The following is a 24,475-nucleotide window of genomic DNA, read 5'->3' as shown; positions in this document are numbered from 1 at the left end:
TTACATTGCAACAAGAATAAGACGAGCAATGATGTCAACAACGGAGTTCAAATTGTAAACATAGAAGGAACGATAATAAACAGTAGCGACACCTGAATTGAATTTTTAAAACTTTAAAAGTCAAAACCTGGTTATAAATATAAGCACCAATTCTGTGAATTGGCCATATTACTACTGTATTTGTAGCACAATACTACTTTTAATGTCATATTTTTATAAATTGCTTCCTGGTCACTGACCGTATTAAAGATATTTGATTTTGAACACACCAACATCTGACAGCTACACAAGCCTAGCACACCTGATAATTAGAAGCCAGCTCACAAACAGCTTTTTTCAAAGACAAATCTGTGTGAAGGACAAACAACGAATCCACAAGGGGAAAAAGAGGTCCAAAATTCAAAGCCATTTTTGAATCTGATGTCAGAAATGACAATGGTTCTAAAAAGGCTACAGTGAGAACTGAAATATTTCTACCAACTTGTATCTGTTTGCTTTCCCAACCATGACACACAACCCCTCCTTAAACATGACACTATTCAACCTCTTTTTATGACTGTGAAAGATCCCACAAATGGGATCTCATGTGGACATTTATGTGTCAAAGCCCAAGTTCACATTGAAGATTCGTTTCACAGCGCATAAACTCATGACTTTGGTGCTCCTGAGCACCATGAAGTGTGTAATTGACATGGGAAGCCATGGGTGAACCCAGCCATTAATTCCCAAATTGGCTGGAGTGTCTTGACTCCCTGACTTTGTCCTGAATATTAATGGTTTCTTCTCAACCTTGCTGTTCTTAGATATTATTTCAGCAGTTCCTATTGATGTTCGTGAAACATGCTACACCCCTTTGCTGCTAGATGTGCCTTATGGCCAAGTAAGCATTTCAGAACATCTTTTCAATCACATACAATTATAATTACTTTCCCCTGAAAACCCAAGTGTGAGTTGGGTCCACTAATTAGCTTTTTATCTTAGTAGGAGTAAAATGTGAACCTTTCAAAGCCTGCCTAGAAATGCTACTAATTTTCATTGAAGGCTATCCCACTGGTGGGTTGCATGCTTCAAGCTGTACAGTGTTTTTGCTGTAGCCGAGGATGAGGTGAAGGGAGCAACGAGCCTCTGCTGTCTTTTGCAAACTCCTACAGGGACTGGCAGCAATTGCATTCCTCTGTCTTCATATTCACTTTCCCTCACACTAATTTCACACCTGGCTAGATACTGGAGGCTGGATGATATAATGCAGCTTCCTAAGGGATTGTGTCGTTTCTCAGATAATCATTAAAAAAAAAAAGAGGGAGCGGGAAAGGTATCTCAACGGGAAAAGATGAAATCAAAAGCAGCACACCTGATACAGCAAGAAAGTCATCAATGCTTGTAATGTCATCCACAGCTTCAGTGAGCACATGTATGTGGTTCTCCCATGTGTTTTTATACATTTCCATGTTGTTTCTCACCACCTGGCTTTTGGGTTTGGCCGCAAGAGCTAAAGCAGCGTTGATAACCTAAAGGAAAAGAAAATGCACACTTTTCTTTGTAAAATACCCTAAAACCAGGCAGAAAAGTATTTAACTACATTTCAGTTTTCCAAGCTCTACAACAGAAAAGTCTCAGTTTTCACACCACATAGAAATATTGTGCATATGCTAACCTTCCTGATGATTTTAAATTCTGTTAGGGTGAGACAGGAAACAGCGTCAGAGAGTCTCAAATGGAAGACTAGCAGATAGACACAAGCATCATATCCTTTGCACTCATGACCATGGTAGATGGTCAGAGGACAGAGATGCTTACCTGCTCATCTTCTGCAGTGCCACCATCATCCATGGCCAGAAAGGGATGTTGCAGCTACTAGCTCAGCAGCAGTTAGGTGACAAAAGGGACCCAAACCATTCTGCCTTGTCCTAATAAACTTGTTGTTCATGCATAGTCAAAACAAAAAAAAAATTTTCCCTTCCAGTAGCACCTTAAAGACCAACTAAGTTAGTTCTTGGTATGAGCTTTCGTGTGCATGCACACTTCTTCAGATACACTGAAACAGAAGTTGCCAGATCCTTCTATATAGTGAGAAGGTGGGGAGTTGGTATTTAAGGTGCTACTGGAAGGAAAAAAAATTTTTTTGTTTTGACTATGGCAGACCAACACGGCTACCTATCTGTAACTGGTTCATGCATAGATTAGGCTTTCAGGCTGCCCATCTGCTAACTTGACCCCCTGCTTTCTGTCTCACCTTCAAATCTTCAAACTGACTGCAAGAAAACACTTGTGGTTTTTATTTGTATGTGGAAGAGTCAATTATTTAAATAATTTTAAGAAGATGAATAGTCTGTTTGGTGTCAACAGAGCCTCTGAGCACCAGATACTTCCTGTAGGGCAGGCACAGATAATAATACTTACAAAATTTTAATTAGGTCAGGGTACCTGTAATGGCTATCTTTTAAAGAATAAATTAATACCTAATACTTTTAAGAGAAGTGATAAATAAAGACTGGAAGCATACTGGAAACCATCCTTGCTTTATAAGTCCAATTTTAAAGGGGTTGGGTTAGGTACTGTATTTTCAGTTCATAAATCATATGACATAGACACATTACGTGCCCACATGAGGCATGACCTAGGGAAAGGATGGAAAGTTAAATGCAACAGCAAAATCAAACATGTAGTTTTGCATATCTTTTTTGAAATTCTATCTAGAATTGTTTTCTTGTTGAGTAAGGAAGGCTCCCTGAATTTTCATTGCATTAAATTGCTTCCAGCTTTAAAATATACCAAGACATTAGTCCTCAAAACAAATACATTTTCTTTTAGGGAATATCCATTATTCAGATACTTTTCAAGTTAACGGTTCATTAAAACACAGAAATCTAAATCAGTTTCAAAAAGCTATTAGGTTTGAAGGTAAATCTTGCATTTCTAATAGAGGTTTTTTTTTTCATACTAAAGCTGCCTTTGACAAACAGAACAAATAATAAAGAAAAATGGTCAAAAATTAAAAGCTACTAAACCATATTCTGCATTACACAGGCATTTATGATTCGCATTATTAAACAAATATATAACACAAAAAGAAATCTCATATGGCCCTGAATATATAAAAGGAGGTACTCCAAAAATTGGGAAAGCCTGAGATTTGAAGGCAGCTAAAATACTTTTTGTCAAAAACCAGGTTGGTTTTATTTTTTTCTTCTTTTCTCTTTTGAAAAAGAACACCTGAGTAAAATGTAAGTCATTATTCAAATGTTTCTTAGTAACATGGAATATATATATATTATAGTTCAAATTTTATTGTGCAGTTAAACAGAACTGCTAAATAGAACAATATTGCTACATCATTCTCTCACACACAAATTCTATATTCCACCTTGCAAAAGGTAACAAGTTCATTTTTTCTAAAGGTGGCCATTTCTTCTATCAGAGCAATCAGTTTAAATGTTTGTACACAGGAATGTTGGTACTACCCCAGATATGATAGGATGCCAACCTTCACAGTCTGCCAATGCTGAGCACAGTTTGTGAAACAGCCTGGAAAGCTCCAGGTGATCAGAAAAACATGATGCCCCAGATATTATGGTCCTTCAGCTTCAGCACATGTTGCCCCACTGTCACAGTGCTGCCTGATGTGTTTGCAATGCCAGTTAGAATCCTAAAATCATAAAATTTCAGAGTTGGAAGGGACTCCAAGGGTCATCTAGTCCAACCCCCTGCAATGCATGCGTTTGTCCCAGCATATTCTTTCCAGGCAGGCCAGGTGCACCTGGAACGTTCCTAAGACACAAAGGCAAGACCCCTCCAGTGTCTGACCCAAACAGGATTCAGGGGTATACAGCCCCAGCACAAAGAGAGGCATAAGTTGACCACATGACATAAAGGGATACGAATTGCCATGCTTTCCCCATTCCCTCTGTCTTACATTGCCAGACAGTTTTGCATCTCAGCCTCATGGCAGGCAGTTTTGAGGCCAATGTAAAATCCAAACTCTACTTGGTTTGTGTCCTCTTTATACGGAGTCAATTCAATAACGAAAACAAAACTGATTTTTATTGTTTAGCTTCCTAATTAAGGGCTAAATTGTGCTCATACACTGCAATCCTGCACCGTGTAAATAAACATTCTTTTTTCATCTTAGTATATAAATAATTCAAAGTTATATAAGCATTAACTAATAGAAAAGCATCCTTTGTTTTTGCTAGTTTAGCATTTCACTCTTTGAAATCATTTCACTGTCACTGAAGCCCCTTACACAAAACACTAGGGTGATATCTCTGAAGAGGTGACTTAAACTTCCAGTATAATGCACCAGTGCTGCTGAAAGCAATATAATATGGTTCTTTGCAGCAAAACATCAAACCAGAAGATTTAAGAGATTATTAGGAGGGCATCCTTACAGGGACACATACTTAGCGTATCCACCTGCTAGAAATTTGTCTTTGACATTCTACACACACTTTGAAAAATGCTTCATAGTAGGCATGGCAGGTACAGAAGAGCACTGCACGCTAATGCCAGCCTTAGCCACCATCTATCTCCCCCTTCAAATTCAATATGTCCCTGGGCCAACACACCTTTTTCATAATTAAAACAGGTACAGGCAACCTGTCTCTTTATCAAAGCTAATGCAATCCATTTTCTTAGTTTTCATTAAAGTGGTTTCTCTGAAGATTAAAAACAAAAAACAAAGCAAACCCCTCAAACTGAGGGCTAAAATCCAAAGGGCGAGATGCAGAATACTTTTCTGCCACTCTTTGCTACTGCAGGGCCTTGCACTGCATGAGAACCTGCTCCTGGGAGGACACTGAATACAGCAGTAAATTGTTGTTGTTGTTTTTAAAAAAGAATAATTTAATGCATAATTATAATGTTAATTAAAATGCTCTTTTACCAGGTTTATGTTGCACATTTGTTTTTAGATAAATGTGTTATTGTTTTCATGTTGTATTTTTGGACACCTCTTAGGAATTTTTTAATATTAAGGACAACTAAATTTCTGCCCCAGCGCAAGGGGATTTCCCCCTCTCTTCTCTCCCCATGTGTGCCCTGCACCATCCCCAAATCTGCTCGAAAGGGTTGGGGGGGGGGACCCAGAAACAATTTAGGGGAGTGTGGGGAGGAGAGGGGGAGAACGTTCTGTTGCACCAGGAGAAATCCTTGTAATGACAAAGCATTCACCTTAGCACTACATTGAATACAACCCAATGTAGTTCAGAAACACTCTTACTTATTTATTACATTAATATCCCACGTTTCCTCCAACGAACCCAAGGTGGAGAACATGGCACTCCTTGTTTCCTTATTTATCTTCACAACAACCCTATGAGGTAAGTTACTCTGGGAGCTGGTGACCGGCCCCCAATCCTCCAGTGAGCTTCACGGCTGAATGGGAACGTGGATCCTGGTCTCACAGGTCAATGTCTTACCCTTTAACAATTACATCACTCTCATTCTCCTTTAAACAAAATAAATAAATAAGGATATGAAGCTGGGGGTGAAACTTGTCATAACACTTTGTTTCCATGGAAGGAAATGCTTGCTGCTCACACTTGAGGAGGTAGGAATGGACTCTGGCCAAGAGAGGCAACTGATGCTATTCTATTTCTTTGTGCACTTTGGGTCAAATTACATCTGAAGTGTGTTTCAGTTTCTCAGCATTTATAACAACATAATATGAAATTGCCTCCAGTTACAATTTATATGAAGAGAAACATGCTGCTTGAGTTAGCCTGATCCTCCATTCCCTTTCCCCTTTCCTTTTTTATGAAGAGAACCTTCTGAGACTCCACATTTAAACTCTTCCCTGGTCTCCTTGCTGGCCCTAGTAGGACCAACTTAGCCAGTTAGCCCTGGTGATCATTGGATGTTTACTGATTGGGTTCCCCCCACCTCCCAAATTTTTTTTGAATTTTTGAATTTTATTGACATTGATACTGCATTTATGTTGTATTTTATGCTGTTTTTAAGTCGCATTTTAATCAATGTTTTATATTTGCTGTTAGCCACCCTGAGCCCGGTTTTTAAACCGGGAAGGGTGGGGTATAAATAAAAATTTATTATTATTATTATTATTATTGCTCAAAATGGCTGAATTATTTCTTACAACTATGGCTGCCCCAGGTAGCAAAGCAGAGTAGTCCTTTTAGGAACAATACTGCCCAGATACCTTTTCTGACACAGTTTTCTGTTCTATTTTTTAACAAATAACATAACATGACATTCCATTAGGTAAATGTGGACGATGCATCAGATTTGGACCAGGCAGACTTAGGCTTAAATCCTTGTTCACTGATAAAGTTGTAAATTTTGTGTGTGTGTGTGTCCCCTGTTGCCCTCTAGATGTTACTTGGCCTCAACTCTCATCACCCCTGTCCATTGGCCATGTTGCATGTTGCTGACACGATATTGAGTTCAACAATATTTAGGGGAGTACAGGTTCCCCATCCCTACTTTAAATAATCACAGCATGAGTCTCTTCTGCTTCTTTTGGTAAGAGAATTAAAAAGCAAATTTTTGTTCCCTATTTCCCCCCACCCAAGTCAAATTCAAATGGCACCTTCCTCCTCACTAGCAAAATCACTAGCTGCAACAACCAGATACCAGTTCTTACAAAGATAATGGAACTGTAGAGTTGGAAGGGACCCTGAGGATCATCCAGTCCAACCTCCTGCAATGCAAGAATATGCGGTTGTCCCATACGGGGATCACACCTGCAACCTTGGCATTAACAGTACCATGCTTTAACCAGCTGAGCTATATGCCTTCATGCATTGCTTCACCCATCTATCAAGGCATGTCACTAGAATTGTTAGCCTCTCCCATCCTCACTCCTGTAAGGCTTCCAAGCCTTGAACAGTTGTATAGCACTAGTTTCTTTCCCCACTGGAGCATCTGCATGGTGGGATAAAATTTGTTCCAGCCTGTCCTGCAATCATCTCAAACAGAAGGCATCTACCAGAAACTGGCTACTGGCCATAATGGCTGTGCTGCCTCCACTGTTGGAGGCAGTATGCCTCTGAATAACAGCTACTAGGCATGGGTTTCCCATAGGTATCTGGCTGGAAACTGTGAGAACAAGATGCTAGGGCTAGATGGGCTACAAGGATACAAAGCTACTTAAGTCACAACCGGACAGAACCATTGGTGTAAACTGTGTTTAGCATTGCACTAGAGCAGGGATGAGGAATGTTTTCCCCTCCAAGTGCTGTTGAACACCAACTCCCAGCCAGAACAGCATATGGATGAGTAGTCTAGCAACAACTGGAGGACCACAAGTTCCCCATCTCTGCACTAGAGTGACTTGCAAATGATAGATCATGGAGCAGCAGGGGGTTACCCATACTTTTAGGGAGACCACACTGATCCATACACTCTTGAGTGAGGGGCAACAGCACACAACAAGGTTGCTGTGAAATGATGAGTGGCTTTTGGAAGAGGTTTAGAGAGCTTGGGCTTTTTCATGGAAACGCTGGAATCCATATTCTAGAAATCTAGAAATTTGTTTGCAAATAAAGAAAGAGAAAGTGAGAGTGGGTGGAGGGAGTGGCAGAGGAACAAAAAATGCTATTTTCCCTGTAGCTTCAGGAGGAGATTTCAAAAACACTTGCATTCTTGATCCACTTAACTGGTTTTGAAATAACGGACTGTAAGGCTCTTGAGCCAACCTGTACACAAAACTCCTTATTTAAAAAAACATTTGGTATTTCCTTGGTGAACAATTTAGCAACCTACTTGCACATAAAGTGAAAGGACAGGCTACGGTAGCTTCCTAGTATATGTTATATAAGTTGCCTAGAGCAATCTTGGTTCATCACATTCAATATCCCACTCGAGAGATACATATGCAATGAAGACAAAGGCACAACTGTTAGCCCAGGGGCTGACTAGGAGTTTGCAGGAGTTGCTTATGATGCTCTTGGAACCGGAATTCCACAGCTGTGACCCTGGAGTCAGGTTCAGTCCTGTATCGGCTGTTTCAGCCTAAAATACACCATGGGCATTTGGCTTATTAACTTGCATTTTGATTCTACTTCTGCGTTACTGTGCAATCCTACACACGCTTACTAAAAAAAATGCATATCATTGTGTTCAGTGGGGCTAGCTCCCTAGCGTTCACAGAACCAAAGCCTTCATAATGCAGATCTTATTATTGCCTGGAACACCACCTTGTGCATCTCCTTCTTTGTATTGATATTCTGTAAACAATCCAATAACCTATTTCTTTTTAGTCAATAGACATCTCTCTTTTAACTATCAATCCTAGTATTGTCTCCTGGAATGATATGCCTCAAATGCATTTCCTTATACCACAATCCTATAACCCCTTACTGTAATCCTATAATCCCATTTAATTCAGTGGAATTTACTTCTGAGTAAACATATATCAATTGAGGCTGCACATCTCTTTCCTGTTTTGATTTTGCAATGTCACCCAGTTGCCCCTTCATATTGTGCAGAAGAAAATCGAGTATTTAATGATAAAGGTATGTGCAGTCTGTGCAAGGTATTCAAATGAACATTTTGCAACTTTTTATGGCATTCAAATAAAAGCAACACAACACAAACTGAATCTTTAGAATGCAGATCAGCAGCAGCCTGAGGACTCAATCTGGCATGGAAGTAATATTGGTGAAATAAATTTGTCATTTGTGATGTGGCCATAGGGTTAGGATTGGTATAGGACCAAGGAAAGAAAACCCATTAGAGCCTAATTAGGCTGTTTTGGCAGATTTTGCAAATATTATTCCATATGTTCCATATAGATTAAATCACATCAACCTCCTGCCTCGAATTCAGCCTTGTTCTTGCAATAAGTAGGCAAATTAGAATCTTCTTTCTGACACTGTGCCAGCTCCCACTGATCTGCTTTACTATCCTACACAATTTCCAGGGTGCCTGCATGCATGTGCTATTATATTAGGTCAAGATCATTCAGTGATGTAGCTCCAAGTATTCTGAGGAGGTCTGTGTCTGATTCCAATACGGCTGCCCATGCCTTTAATGCAGTTTTGATACCTACTGAGCTGGATCTAGCCAACCTGTGTCACAATCCAAGTTTATCTGGGGCAGAGGAAGAATATCACTAAACTAAGATTGTATAATTCACTGGTTCGTCCCCCCACAGTTGTGCCACAATGTCACTGCTTCCAAATCTGACAGCTTCCATCATGCCAAGCCCCAGATTAATTGACTGCCTTTTATGTGACCAAATATCTGGCTGGTCTATATCCTTGCAGCAGTCAGGGAAAACCAGCATAGTAAAGCTATTCTCATTGGCTACCTTCTATAACTTCAGGATAGTCCAAAACAAGGAGTAATTAGAGGCGAAATGCACTGCCTATTGGCTAGAGCGTTGCACTAGGACCAGGGAGAATCCTCATTCAGTCATGAGGCTCAATGGGGAATGCTAGGCTTGTCTTTCAGCCTAACCTACCTTACATAATTATTGTGAAAACAATATGGTAGAAGGAACTATGTTAACCACCATGAACCCCTTTGAACAAGGGCAATATAAAACATAATCAATTAACAAATATTTACATTTTATTTAAAGTTGAACCTCTTTGTTTCACAATACCAGCTGATTAGGGTGTGTGTGTTTTTTGGTAACTCACATAAGTATTAAACTTAATGATACTTGACCATTATTTGACACAGATAGGTAGCCGTGTTGGTCTGCCATAGTCAAAACAAAAAAAAATTTTTTTTCTTTCCAGTAGCACCTTAAAGACCAACTAAGTTAGTTCTTGGTATGAGCTTTCGTGTGCATGCACACTATCTGACGAAGTGTGCATGCACACGAAAGCTCATACCAAGAACTAACTTAGTTGGTCTTTAAGGTGCTACTGGAAAGAAAAAATTTTTTTTTTGTTTTTTCATTATTTGACAGTATTTGAGCAGTCAATTAACCAAATCCTTTTCTCCCTCCCTTTTTAAAAAATGAGTCACTTCTCAAGCCTACCTAGATTCCAACAAGAGAGTTCATTCACACACATATATGAAATTGGCTGAGGACAGGCTCTCAAAGTTTGCCACTCACACGCAAAATTCAGGCCACAAATATGCATAGAAATTCTGAGAAACCACCCAACATTTCCCTTAAAAAATCAGAAGTTTTTTGAAAGCATAATATGCAATGTTTGTTATGTGTTTTAGTTTGAATTTAATTATTATTGTTTTTCTTTTTTAAAAGACTGTCACCTATTCTGAACTTCTGAGATTGGATAAACTTTTAAAACACTACATAATTTGGGTGTTTAAAAATCTTTCACAGAGGGTAACACCATTAGTATTTTAAAGAGAGAAAACAGCAAAGGGTGTTGATTCAAGAGGCACATGGTTTTAAAACTGTTCTAGGCAATGATAAGATACTGTGGCCAAAAGTATATCAAGAGATGATACTTTTAGTTTCTGCAGCTTCACTTTAGATTTGACCAGCTGTGGTTATTTTCCTATTTTAACATTCTCTTCCCACACTACACATTTTCTTCTATATTCCTCTACATTCTTCACACTGAGATCAGCCTCTGACTCATCTTTCCATCATTTTTTCTTTCTTTCTTTTAACCAATATGTGAATATTTGTAATAATGACTGGTTCATGACACTTATGCACCCTTGTAATATGAGGTGTTTTAACCTCTAGGTTTTTTTTTAAACTCCTTTCAGAAAAAGAATCGTTCATTATCACCACCATTTGATTCTGTTGACTGATGTGAGGAGTCCAGGGATCAGAAATCTTTATCCAGAATTGCTCCACTGAGAACAGGGAATGTAAAAATTGGATTTCCCCCTTACAGCCAAAGTGAACAAAATTTTCCAGCATCCAAGTGGATTAAGCCAGCCAAATTGCAGGGGGGGCGGGGGGACGACTGATCTAGGGGATTCCTTCATAATCCATATTAGGGCAATACCTTTATTAGTTCAACTAAATGGCCAGTTTCCACATCAGTTTCATATTTGGGGGGTGGGTGGGCTGGGGGACTAACTACTGCTCTGTCTTATCTTGAAATAATTAAAAGATGTCCAAGTGTTGTGCATTCTTGCTTATTCTAAAAAGCTTTCTGATTTTTTTGGTGTCCTTCAACATGATCCTCCAGTATAGGCCTTACAGATCATACAACATGAGGCTGCCTAGACTGCTGCCTGTGGAGTTCTGAAAGGCTCTGTTTATTTGTTTTTTGGTTAAAGCCAGAAAAGTAGGATTCAGGGGGAAAAAACTTGAATAAGGCTTTTAACTTTTCTTTTTTAAGCCCTCTGTTGTTGCACTTTAACAAAATAACAAGGAAAAGAAAACAGATTTCTTCAATGTTCCACAGGCAAGATTTTGGATAGCCTTTGTTCTTGCTAAGCCCACGAACCTAGAGAAACATAGAAATATACAAAAATATAGAGGTATAAAAAAAGATGGAGCTGTATGATACCGAAATGTTCAGAGGCAAAACAGCAACAATGGGGGCCCTAATCCAACTGGAGGCAGGGTTAATGACATTGAGCTTAAACTTGAGAGGGAGGGAAGATTCCTGAATCACCTCATCTGCCTCATTATTCAGCCTCTCCACAGAGAGCCAATGCACACCTCTACAATTTATTTAAAGACAACATGTTTAAAAATCTCATCAGGTTACCTTTATTGAAGATAACCAAGTGACGCCATCAAGTAATTTTCAAAATCAATTTCTCTAAGCAACAGAGAATCCAGCAAACTGGATTTTTAAAAAATGAATAAAATAAGAAAAATCACCAGGAGGATGTTTGCGGCCAATTCTTCAACACATTAGGATTTCTTTTTTAAGATATGAGATTGATGAACTCCTTCCAATGTGGAAATTAATTCTAGACGCTGCTGCCAGAGCATAGGCCCTGCAGCCAAGCTGTTTGCTGAGGAGTGCTTTGGCAGCCAGGATGAAGAAATGTTCCTCAAGTGATACAGCGGCAGTGGAGTCACTCTGCTAATCTAGCCTGAGGGACAGAGGAGAAGCCTCCATGCCAACACCTCCCTGAGTGAGAGAGGGGAGGGAAGAAGAGGATGGTTCTTTGCCCACAGCTGGCAAGCAAAGCAAAGCAAAAGATCTCCTTATCTGGATATCAAAAGAGGCAAGGAAGAGGATGTAATGAAATTTAACAGCAACTTAAATATGCCTGGAAATAGAAGAGATAGAAAAAGGTTATAGGGGTTTTATGAAACAGGCAGAGAGTGGGAGGTGTAATACATGTGTGCAATAAAATGTCTGAGAGGGTTCAACAAGAGAGGTTTAAATTTGTATTTATTATTCCATTTATATCCCACCTTTCATCCAAGGAGCTGAAGTAATAAAATTCATGGTCCTCACTCCCTTCCTTTTTCTCTCAAAGCAAATTTGCTGAGAGACTGTAACTAAGCCAAAGTCACCAGTGAACTTCATGGTTGTGCAGAGAGTTGAGCCCTGGTCTCCCAGGTCATAGCCCAACACATAGTCCACTACTCCATATTGGCTCTCTCCCAAATGTGCCGTTAGTGGTAGATAGAATGTCCCATGACCTCATTTCTTTTTTTTTTTTTTTTTTTTTTTTTTGCCTCGCAAGACGAAAAACGCGCAAGACGGAAGAGTTTTCCGTTTTTTGAGTCGTTCCGCAAGACGAATTTCCCTATGGGCTTGCTTCGCAAGACGAAACGTCTTGCGAGTTCTTGTGAGTTTGTTTCCTTTTTCTTAAAGCCGCTAAGCCGCTAAGCCGCTAATAGCCGCTAATAGCCGTGCTTCGCAAGACGAAAAAACCGCAAGACGAAGAGACTCGCGGAACGGATTAATTTCGTCTTGCGAGGCACCACTGTAATCAAGCTCAGTCTTCTCTTGTATCCCATGCCAGTGATTCCACAGATTAGTGACCTCTGTATGACCCACTTCTAAAAGCAGGTGCTTCAGAAGTGGGTGCCTGAGGCTACATGTTTAAGTATTGCTCATGGTCCCATCACATGTGCATCCCTCCCCCTAAGAACAACCATTCAATTTGGCTGGGAGTTCAAAGCTGGTCAGAAATGGTGCTGGTTGCATCATTCCTTCATGCAACATGGCCACAGGGCTTCTAGATAAGGTAGGATTGCCATATGTCCTCTTTTTCCAGGACATGTACCCTTTTTCAAGGGTATGTAAAATAAGAGTCGTCAAAGAGATCCATAGTTAAAAGTAGAAGTTGTCAAATGTGTCCTTTTTTGCTCTTCAAAACATGGCAATTCTACCATGTGGTTAGGGTCAGAGAATATTGCCTCTATTTTGATTGTTGGTAGTGGACTGTAACAGCTGTACCCAAAGACATGTTTGGTGATAATCCCAGGTGAGTACAAGCACTCATACCTTCAGCTGAAGATTATCAACTGGTCAAGATTAGCATAACAAATGTTCTTGGCTGGATTTGCTAATTTTCTTTGTTTTGCTGTATTATTGCTACTGATATGTCAAGTGCTGTAATATGCAGAAAAGCTTGAAACCCATTCTGATCCAACCAACCCAAAACATTTTTCTAATTGAGCTGGAATAGAAAATGCCCCTCTCCCACCAGTAAAGTTATTTTGACACTCAAGGCAGAAAATCCCACAAGCATCTCTCCCCGTTCTTGGAAGTAAAAATATAACAGTGATAAATAAAGAACAATTCACGGCCCTTAAGTGACACCCAAAATTAGCAGGACAGCCCTAATTCTGAAGCCTCATGTGCCCAACCTCATTTAGTTAGCTTATAAAAACAGTTTAAGAAAATGCCTTAGTCAAATCAATACTGTATCTAATGGAGATGCTGTGAGAGGATGTATACAAGAAACAGATCGATTCTGGAATATTCCATAGGCTAAATTCAACTAAATAGTTGCACTACCTAACAAGTTGTGCTAGAGCAGATATGCTCACTTCCCCTACTTGTGTCCTACCCCCATCAGCTCTGAGGGGTTGGAATAACCCCCAGAACAGCTCATGAGAACAGAGGAGATTGTTCCATCCAGCTGGGAGAAATGTTTGCACTGATGGAAGGATCATAACAGTGCAATGCTGAATTCCTCCCCTTGTCTTTTGTCACTCAGACACCACAGCGCTTACAACCCATTATTACATTGGCCTGGATCCAGTACAAGTTGGTTGCACTTAGGTCCCATTGAAATAATAATAACAAACCTGAGCACCATTGATTCCAATGGGGCCTAACTGTGAAGAACGTGCTGTGATCCAACTCATAATAATTTCACAATGACTGCAAAACAAAACTCCAAGTGCACTACTGGAAGAGCCTGAATCCCTTCAAGGAATGTTCAAGTTTGAAGCCTCACTGACGTGAATGAGGCTTCTGCCAGCAAAACACTTTATATCTAGGTAACATTTGGAAACAAAACTTTCCAGCTCAGACTTCTGAGTTGGACAGAATGCATGTGCGCAAGAGATAGGGAGCAGAAACATATGGGTGTCAATGCAGAAGGATGGAATCCTGCCTACAAATGCAAAAATAGACTAAATCAAGTCAGATGCTGGACAGCTTTGGTAGCTTTATGCCAATGTTAGGCTCCCATTTGTCTTACCTGGCATACACTACTCCCATTACTTACAGGGTACAGCCGTCCATATCAACGCTTCTGCTGCAGTAATGTGCAAGATGCAGATACAGCAAATCCTCCCCCTCCCCACAGTGTTTCAACTGCAAAATCTGTTGTCTTCATCAGCATTTGGCAAATGTAAGAATCCAAGGAGGAGTAATAAGCATTCTTGCTCAAATGTGGCAATGCCAACCCATCTTGTGCTTTAATTTATATGCTAAATTTGCCCATCTGAAATCTCTTAATGGGTGTTGGGAAGAAGCTAACCATTACCAATGCCTCAGCTGATTTGTTTTCATGTATTACGGTACTGTTAAAAAAAATTCATAGAGCACAAGCACAACAGCAATTTATCATCTCGGTGCTCCTGTCCTTGTGTTGTTTTATTGTTATAGTTTGCTATAGTTGTGGGCCTCTCACCTGCTCAAGCAGTACAAACTTTGACTTAAAGGGGAAACAGTTTACAATCCTGTGCCAGATTTAATCAAATTGTGGCTTCCACATACATTTGGAACTCCGTTCCCTTGTTTAAATCCCACCAGCTATGCAAGAATTACTGAGGTTGGCCACAGACAATCCTTTACTATAAGAGAGCCACATGTGAGCTTATGGAATACATGCACTGACCTAGAATGAGGTGGCCTAGATGAGGTGGTAAAACTGTTCCTGGAGTACAGCTGAGCCAAAATGTCTTTTTTCTCACCCTACTTCTGGGGAAAAGAAGGCCGCTCTGCAGAATTTTATCAGAATTTTATCCAGTTTTATGTTGTGGCAGGCACGCCCCTCCCAACACACCAACACACACACACATACCCTGAAGAGAAAAAGAATTTGTGCCCCCACCACTGCTAATAGTGAGCCCCACTCCTGAGAAGCTGTTGAAGGATTTATCCTCCCACTGCCACAAATAGGGTGCAACATTTTGAGATGCCATTTGCATACAGCTCTATCCTAGATGATATCAGGATAGAGATTGTATAATTGGATGCTTCTACCTTGGGGGGGGGATATCCTGCACATAGAAAATTAGATGTCAGAGATAAGGGTTTTTAGCTTAGACCTCTCCCTGATATGGGGCACCATTCAATCATACACTCTGCCTTGGATGTCACAGAGAGACATTCAACAGAGCTCCAGAGGAAGATCTCTGCTCACATGATAGGATTTCCTGTTCCCCTCTTACCCAAGAAACCTCATGTGCTGCCTGTAAATAGGCCCTGGAGGATCTCCCAAGCCTATGGAGTAGATTTGGGGGACACACAGAGGGGATGGTGAATCCATTCTGCTAATGGTGTCCAATCCTGTGGTGAACAGGTATCATTCATACTGTCCAGGAACAGTTTTGCCACTAATCAACAGGCTTGTCAGGAAACAAAAGACACAATTCCTTTCCATTCTTACACTAAACTACACCTTGAACCAATTGCAAAATTTGGTACTTTGCAATCTGATATTTTCATCATGCTGCCTAGAGGAATCCTGACTGCAAACCCACATTATGTAGCTCAAGTCATTTATGTTTGTTCTGCCTACATAGAAAGAAAACAGTCATGAGTAAATGAGGAAAAGGAGTACACAATGAGAACGACTGAATTTATGGTCCTATTAATTTCTACGGAAACAAGTTTAGTTATTCTTGAACTTTCCTCAAATAAAGTAAGGATCTGGTCAGTATTATTTTGCTTTAATTAAATATAGATTTACTGGATGCACTTAAACCAAACTCAAATTACATGTTGAAAATAGGCTTGTTAATAAGAGCAAAATAACAAGCTTTGCATTAGCCTATTGCTATGATTGAATCTAAGCTCAAAATGCCACCAAATATGAAGAGATTTCCAATTTTAATATGATTGTGATTGCTAATAAATGGAACACAAATATTCCCTAATAAACAAATATGATTCTTTTCTTATTTTTAGAAAAAGGGCTTCGTATCAGTACTATTAGAACTTTTTAGATATATGAACTTTAAAAATAATGAGATGAATCCACAGAAGGCTTCATCTCCTATGGTCTCTGATGAACAAGAAAGGAAATTTGACCTTATAAACTGGGGGAGGGAAGGAAATAATGCAATTTTGAGTGCAATTACCTTTACACTTCCTTTTAGCATACACTGCAATATTCTATCTTGTCTTGCAGAGACATGATGGCTTTTGACACTCCATTTCAAACCACATAAATTAACAGGCAAGGGTCAAAAGTGCTATAAGGTGGGAGATACATGATCAGATCTCCCAACCTTTTTTTCTTTTACATCAAAGGAGGAGAAGGGAGCAACTAATGGCCAAACTATATGTGACTTTTATTACATAGTTTACTCTGGATTGCAAGTTTTTTCCCCCTCTTTCTCCTGTGCTAGCAATTATGAAAGAAAAAGCTTTCATTCAAGGGCAAACTGTACGATAAATGTCATCTGTCATTTAGTCTTAATTCAGTCAAGGAAGAACTGCTGGGGGAGAGGTCAGTGAATACCTCCCCCCCCCCCCAGTAAGCCAAGAAAATCTTTAATGAAAAATATTTCAAACAAATCAACAAACAAAAATGGTTCTGGGACTAAGCCTTGGTTTGGAAAGTGCAGAATGTCCACTTGCAGCGTGGCCACCTGGGTGTTTGTCTGTTCTTTTTATAAGGGTGGCTTTGGCAACAGCCACAGGGGACAGTGTTCCTACAACTCCCCAATCCTGTTTCAGAAGAACCTCTTCCTTCCCTCTGCCCCTGTACTTGAGGGTCATCACCTCTCTCCAGGGATTTGTCCAGAACAAGGTAAATGTTGGGGAATGGCTTCCTCCTGAACTCTGAGCCTTTTCCCTCTTTGCCTCCATATGGAGGTCTCCACCCTTCCCCCTGTCCCAGTACCTGAGGCAAGTGCCCGCTGTCTGGGCTCCAGTCCCTCCCAGGATGCGGCAGCTCCCAGGCTGAATCTTTTCCTCACTGATCTTAGCATCTTTCCCCACTTTGCCTCCATACGGGCATCTCAGCTCCATCCCGGCCGGCCTAGCCCAGAAGCAGCAGCCAAAGTCTCCTTCCTCTCTGAAATAAGTTGAGATGCTGTTTTAATCGGAGGAGACTTTGGCTGGTCCCTCCGCACCAAACAGGGCCAGGAAGGAGCCATTCCTGCACGGTGGGGAAGAGGCGTGAGGGATGGCAGTCGGGAACTGCAGGGATGTCCTCTGGTCCTTCATCCTGGGAGCTGGAGTTGGAGCCTCATCCCTAGAGGTGTGGCCCTGTGGAGGAAGCAGGATATTGTTTGGGCTCTCATGTCAATGGGCTCTCACTTTCCTTGGATTCCCCAATTACTCTATTGCCACACCATGCTGCTGGTTAAATTCACAGTGCATAAAATCGCTGGTGGCTCCTGGATTTTTAATGCTCGCAGTTGTACTCTGCATCCATCTGGAAGCTGTAGTGCCACATGCGAGCCGAGACGGGGAATAGCCAGTGGTGGTGGAGGCCCTGTGTTGTCACAGATATTTACATATGAGAACTGTCAGGGAACCCAGAAGTCTAAACTGAGAGATCCTGGCTTATGTTTTTCACCAGGATTCAGGGACCACCTTGGACCCTCAGCCTTTTGCTGTTGCCTCCTTGCGTCAAATTAAAGAGTCTTTGTAAAGGTCACACACAGTGATAGTGCAAACAAATAGTACCAAATAAATCTCACTACGCTCCTGCCCCATGCAAGCTAAAGCCTGCTAGAGACATTCCCCTTGAAACCATAGGCTGTGTACCCACCATACATTTGGGGCTCATCTCCACTTCCCCTTAGGTCATGTGCCTAGCAAGCACAGGTGTGTTAACAGATTTGCTCTTTGCTAGACCGGCCAGCCTGGTTTGCAAAAGTCAGCTCAGGGATTCCTTGTCTGCAGCTTCTCCTTTCATTGATATCCCAATTAATCAAAAAATTTACCATTGATCGATTTCTAGCATTGGGAGTGGGGGGCTCCTGTAAATCTATAACAGTATTTCTCCTGTACAGTTTTTAATGCCTCTATTGTTGTGAACTGATGCATGATTATATTTTTTTAAAAAATAATTTTTATTAACCGACCAATCAAATCAAATCACATCACATAAATTCCGAATTACAAAGCCAAATTTTAAATTTTTGCTGAGGGGACCCATATTTCAAGTTCCGAAGGGGGATTCCGATCATCTTCTTGCTACTGCGTTAATCAAATCAGTCCAAATAAAGTTCATAATTCTATCCAGTCTTATCTTGCTGTTTCCACATCTCATCTTGTTCGTACATTTTTTTCTTTTTTCCTTATGATCTCTTCTGGTAATCTCTTTAAGCAGATAAACACCAATTATAGTCCTGTGTGGATTTTTCCGTTCGTCCAATCCTCATATCGAGATGGTTTCCATATATCATCGCTTTCATAAATAACATCGCTCTTTCCATTATTTATCTCGCAAACTGTTGTTCTTAAGTCCCTCTGAGAAGTCTCACACACAATATAAAAGCAGCTCTATTTCTCCTCTCAGACTCAAGTCCTCCGACAGAGCTTGCCAACATGGTGACGGTATTTTTAACTGCGTCATTCCAAAGCTCTTATACATTCTTCTTAAAACATGCTTTGATTAGAAAATTTATCTCCACACAGTCTTAAATCCACAGCTTAAGTCATTAAAACGGCATTTCTGACTTGTGAGGGGGGGATTCTTGTTTAATCACATAGAGGAAAGAAAGGAAAGTTTTTTTCCCCTCCCCCATCCAGTCCCTTTGCCATACCGAGTCTTGGTGTATCTTCTCATGATTTAGTCTTGTTCCTCCAACTCGTCTTGTTTATCAGAGATCTCTTCAGTTAGCAGTCTTTACTCCTTCCTTGAAATATGTGCATTCGCTTCCTCCTAATTGATTCTTTTGAAGTTCTTGCAGCTAGTGGCGCGGATCAGAGACAGTGTCCAGGAGCGCCGAGATCCCACAGGAGGGCATTCTGCCTAGTGCCCCCATCCCCACAAATTCGGGGGTGGTATAGGGCACAGCAGGCAAGGGCAGCCCCCCCAACCTTGGGGGGGTAGGGAGGCTATTTACTCCCATCACAGCCTCCTAATTACCTCGTGTGGGTCGGAGAGATGTTATTGTCAGCCATCTTCCGATGCGCCCCTAGTGGTAAGTAAAGCTTATTTTTAAAGTTCCCCGGTTGATACCTGATTCTTTCTTAAGTGTGGTAAATGGAGGGAAGGCAGCTAACTTCTTTTTAACAATGTTTATTACGAAATATTATTTGATCGTTGGCATATCGAAAGCAACCAGTTGCTCTATTTTCTTTTCTTTTAGTTTTAACATGTTCTTTTAGTTTTAACATGTGCCAGTCATGCCGTTCTCCTCTTTCAGGGAAGGGCAAATTCAGACAGCAACCGGGACATCCCAGAAGGCATGCAAGGCCCTGAGCAGCATGGATTCCTCCAGCGACTTGGAAGGACTTTACAATTCAGAAAGGCAAGACTGGAATGCCACAGAAGACGGAGTTTCGCTTTTGTCCATCAGCTTGTGTGCTGGCAACGGAGACCATTCTCTTGAAGCGTGGCCCTGTGAAGGAAGAAGGACCTGGTATCCTCCTGGTAGATGTGGGGAATGGATGCCCAATGCCCCTGCCCTGACATTGCTTCCAAAGAAAGCTTGGCCCACCCACTTCAGGACAAGAACATCTCCTTTCCGCTCTCATGCAGGATGGTTCTTCTCCCATTCTCTGTTGACACTCAACTTGTAGGGTGTTCTCCCAGCCCCATGCAAATCTTTCCTTCCTCATACCGGTTCTTTTTACACAGAGTGCTTCTGCAGGAGCCACAACAGTGCACAAAGGAGATCCTGGAAGAAAGAAGGGTGGACCTCCTGTTTTAACCCTATGTGTATCAGCAAATTCAGTCTAATTAATTCCGATCTGATTATGTTCCTTTCTTCAAGCAAAATTATAAAAGATGCAGAATTCTTCTTAACCTTTTATTTCAGTTTGAATATTTTTAGTTGAGAATCTCCTGTTGATGGTAGGCAGTTCAAGGCTTTATCCCACAGAGTCTCGGTGCAGCCAAGAGTGCTCTCAACCGCTCTCTCTCCCCCGCACCTTTGACCTTCAGCAGCAGTTATGCTGGGGATGGCGGGAGATTTGGTGCTATGCCGGAATCCTTGACACTCTGCACACCCTTGCAGAGCTTTTGTAGGAGGGGTGCCTTGCCTTGGTCGCTCCCTCTGACCTCTGTGGGGCTCAGGTCTGTCCAGAGATCAGACCCGTACTCCCTGTTCTGTCGGCAGGAAACTGGAAGTCTCGTCAGTGAATACTTACTTAAGCACCATTTCCATGATCTACATCCTCTGTCTGAAGCTACTATTAGTTCCACCAGAAACAAAGTACACAAACACACACAATGCCTAATAACAGCACCAGGGGGGCCATTTTGATCAGGGAAATAGTACGGGGGGGGGGAGAGCTAGTACAACTGGTACTCACCTGAAGGGTAGATTTACATTGCCTGCATAGGGTCATTGGACTGGGTTGGGCTCTGACTCCACCCAGGGACGAAGACTTGGAATGTAGGCTTGGCTCCCAAGTCAGTTGGTTTACAGACTTGTGGAACAAGTTAATATTTGTGCCTTACAGTGGTACCTCGGGTTAAGTACTTAATTCGTTCCGCAGGTCCATTCTTAACCTGAAACTGTTCTTAACCTGAAGCACCACTTTAGCTAATGGGGCCTCCTGCTGCTGCCGCACCGCTAGAGCACGATTTCTGTTCTCATCCTGAAGCAAAGTTCTTAACCCAAGGTAATATTTCTGGGTTAGTGGAGTCTGTAACCTGAAGAATATGCAACCTGAAGCGTATGTAACCCGAGGTACCACTGTACACTCTTGATGTGGAAATGTGAGAAATAAACTTAAAACTGGGAAAATGAGAAACTGAGAGAAACCAAAATTGACAGATTGAAAGCTTTTGGAATATATTGTCCAAGAAGCCCTGCCTAGAGACCTCATTACTATCATCAGGTGTAAGGCAAAAATGTTTCTGTTCTGTTCCCAGGCTTTCAATAACTACTAAAGGAAGCACTTTCAGCTTACAGTAGTTTGATTTCACCATCTGTTTTGCTGTTTAACTTTGTTGTTTTAATTTGGAATGATAATAATATTTTTTTGTGTCTTATCATGCTAGCTGCCGTTGGAACATTAATCTATGTTGAAAGAGTAGGGTTTAATTATGTATAACAAGCAATCAAGCAATTATTGCGGTATACTGTAGTATATCCCCACCAAATTTTCAGCACTCCCAAATACAATTTTTAAGTTAGCATTTTTACTTTTTGATGTTATATTGTGCCTCTTTGAGTCTCGGAAAAAACTGATCCTATGAACATGTAAATCCCACTGAAAATGGAAATTACTTCTAAAAAGAGATGGATAAGATTGTGCTGTAAGGTTAGCAATGTCACATTATTTTTTCTCATCAAACAGAACTTTATTGTAAAGGTGCTCAATTAAGCACAGCCAACTAGAAATTGCAGACCTTTAGAATACCCCTGTGCACATCAAATAGCTATCCATTGAATGGTTTCCTGGGGTCTTCCTACTATGAAGCGGAGTGATTTATTACTGCGGCAAATAAATTTATTGGTTTTACTTTTCCCCATGCAGATTGCATGACAAGCTGGAAGACATTAACAGAAAAAAGAATAGTTATCTATTTATTTACTATTAAATTTATATACCACTCAAAAGATCACAGGGTGGTTTATCGCATAAAAATAAAAAATGAAAACACAAAATAGTATCATAATAATAACAACCAAAAAACCAACAATCCCCTTCCACAAACACATATTTTATTTGTTACATTCTTACTAAATCTTTTATTTGTTAAGTTATTACTGAAATGCATCTACAAATTAAACTGTAACTGTTCTAACCACACGTTAAAAGGAAAACTTTCTGTTAATGACACAAATTCTTCTTCTTCTTTTTCACAGCTCCTCTCGTTTATGTTTGAATATTATATAATTGCAAAACAAATTAAAAATACATGAAATAAAAAAGCAATCACAAAGAAGTACACTAATTATATGCACTGTTTTGAATAAGCAAGTGTCAAAGGCATAATTTGTCCATAATATAAATGATATGATTGACTGCATGGGCTGGCTGTAGAAATTAGCTTCAGGTAAAGCATCTGTCTCCAGTTATTAGCAGCCAAAGAGACAGAGACCCTTGTGGCTATAAACAGGCAAGAAGAACTTTTAGTTACAGGCAAATGTACTGTACCCTCTAACAGTTTATTAAAGGGCAAAAGAAAAAAAAAATCAGTTTCATTCCAAAAAACTTCTAATTCTAAACTGCTCGCATGAATTCTAGCAACCCTCCACTTTCCTGAATATTTGAGTGTGTGCACGCTTGCAAATAATCAGCATTGCTCAGCATTTTATCCCAGTTCACAAATGAAGTTCTGTGTTGAGAAGCTACCAGGCAGTGGCAGAGCTTCATGCTCCGGCACCGGGGGTCGGAGAGCAGGCAGGGGCGGGACTGGCGCACTGCCCGCAGGGGCATGGCACGCATCCTGGGGGCATGGCACCCAGCCGCGATGGCACCCCACCGGGATCGCGCTGCTGGGGGCAATGCACCCCCCCCGCACTCCTCTTCCTCCACCAGTGCTACCAGGCAGTGCTGGCCCAAGCTATTTTGGCACCTGAGGCAAACCACAAAATGGTGTGTGTCCCATCCCCCTGCACCCAGGGCAGAAGAGGTGAGTGAAGATCCTACACTGGGAACAATGGGAGAATAAAGACCTACATTGGGGACAAGGGTGGGAGGAGACCACCAGCGCCTCCTATTCACCAAGCGGCTACTGTAGAGGTGGCATGGGGGCAGATTTGGCTTTCCAAGGAGCACACCATAGCTGTTTCTGCCACCACAGCAGCAGTTGGCGATGCATTCCTTGGAAGCCAGAACTGCTGTCCCTGTGGATTCTGCCACTTGAGGTAATCATCTCACCTTGCCTCATGGGTGGCTTAGCCCTACTTCCAGGTGAGCATATATATTGTAAAATCACAGAGGACCATTACGATTTCCAGGAGGTTTAGGTGGTAAACAGCATTGTCCCTTTTTTTGGCCTAGAACCCCTATGAAATCCTGCTATATTTCCACAAAAATCTCTTAAGTGGTTTACAAAACCCAACAAAAAAGGGAGAAATGTAATAAATGCATTATGAATTCCACATTCAAAATCAAACAATACTACTAATCATAATTCTCTAAACAATATACGTAAGTAAAACAAGTAAATCCACAAAAACAAATTGTATACAAGATATATCAAGACGCGTCAAAATGGAATGCAAGTACATTAAAAAAAAATCACAAATGTCACAAATATATTGAAAAGAAACAAAATAGAACCCCCAGAATCATTCACCTATGTACTCAATCTATGCAAATCGATGCAAAACTAATCTAAACATGAGGATAGAAGGAATAAAATAAGGTGACTGGTATTTCGGAAAAGAAGATTCCATAAAAGAAGATTCAGCAGAGTCCAGTGTTCTGGCTATGTACTATTAAAGAATCATTTAGAATGACTGTAGAACAAAATTTCATAAATATTAATGAGAGGCTGTTTCATTCCAAATTATTTCTGCATGTCTTTATGTTTTCTAGGTGAGTAAACCTCTACACAAAACCTGAATGGATGTAGTACATTTCCAAACTCTACACCTTTGAGAAAATATACCCCTGGGCCATGAATTTCTGCATGGGTGAGGGCTGTCCTTGAGACACACATCAATATTGCCTTGCAGGCATTATATGTTTTCCTCTTCCGAAAAGGCATTTGAGGGCACTCTGAAATCAAAGGACCACAGCAGCAAGGCCATGCTTTCAAAGAATATTACTTCCCCACTTCCTAGCAAGAGAAAAACTAATGTGGCTGAGGCAGGCACATGCATGCA

General features: G+C 40.8%; 1 protein-coding gene across 8 annotated transcripts in view; it reads right to left on the bottom strand.

Moving 5' to 3' along the window:
* CTNNA3 (catenin alpha 3) overlaps positions 1 to 24,475 on the bottom strand; it is a 543,396-nt gene that overhangs the window by 164,401 nt on the left and 354,520 nt on the right. For 7 of the 8 annotated variants that reach the window (XR_014548215.1, XR_014548216.1, XM_083614464.1 and 4 more), the window contains one exon: positions 1,352 to 1,508. The exons of the other annotated variant lie outside the window; for it this stretch is intronic. Coding sequence is in view for 5 of the 7 variants with exons in the window: in XM_083614464.1 (XP_083470590.1) it covers positions 1,352 to 1,508 (157 nt within the window). In the remaining 2 variants the exon portion in view is untranslated. The remainder of the gene's footprint in view (positions 1 to 1,351; positions 1,509 to 24,475) is intronic. 8 annotated transcript variants of the gene reach the window in all.

Source organism: Podarcis filfolensis (assembly GCF_964270895.1).
Source record: "Podarcis filfolensis genome assembly, chromosome: 5".
Lineage (NCBI taxonomy): Eukaryota > Metazoa > Chordata > Lepidosauria > Squamata > Lacertidae > Podarcis > Podarcis filfolensis.
The sequence above is the reverse complement of the archived record's forward strand: the minus strand, read 5'-3'. Positions and strand labels throughout refer to the sequence as shown.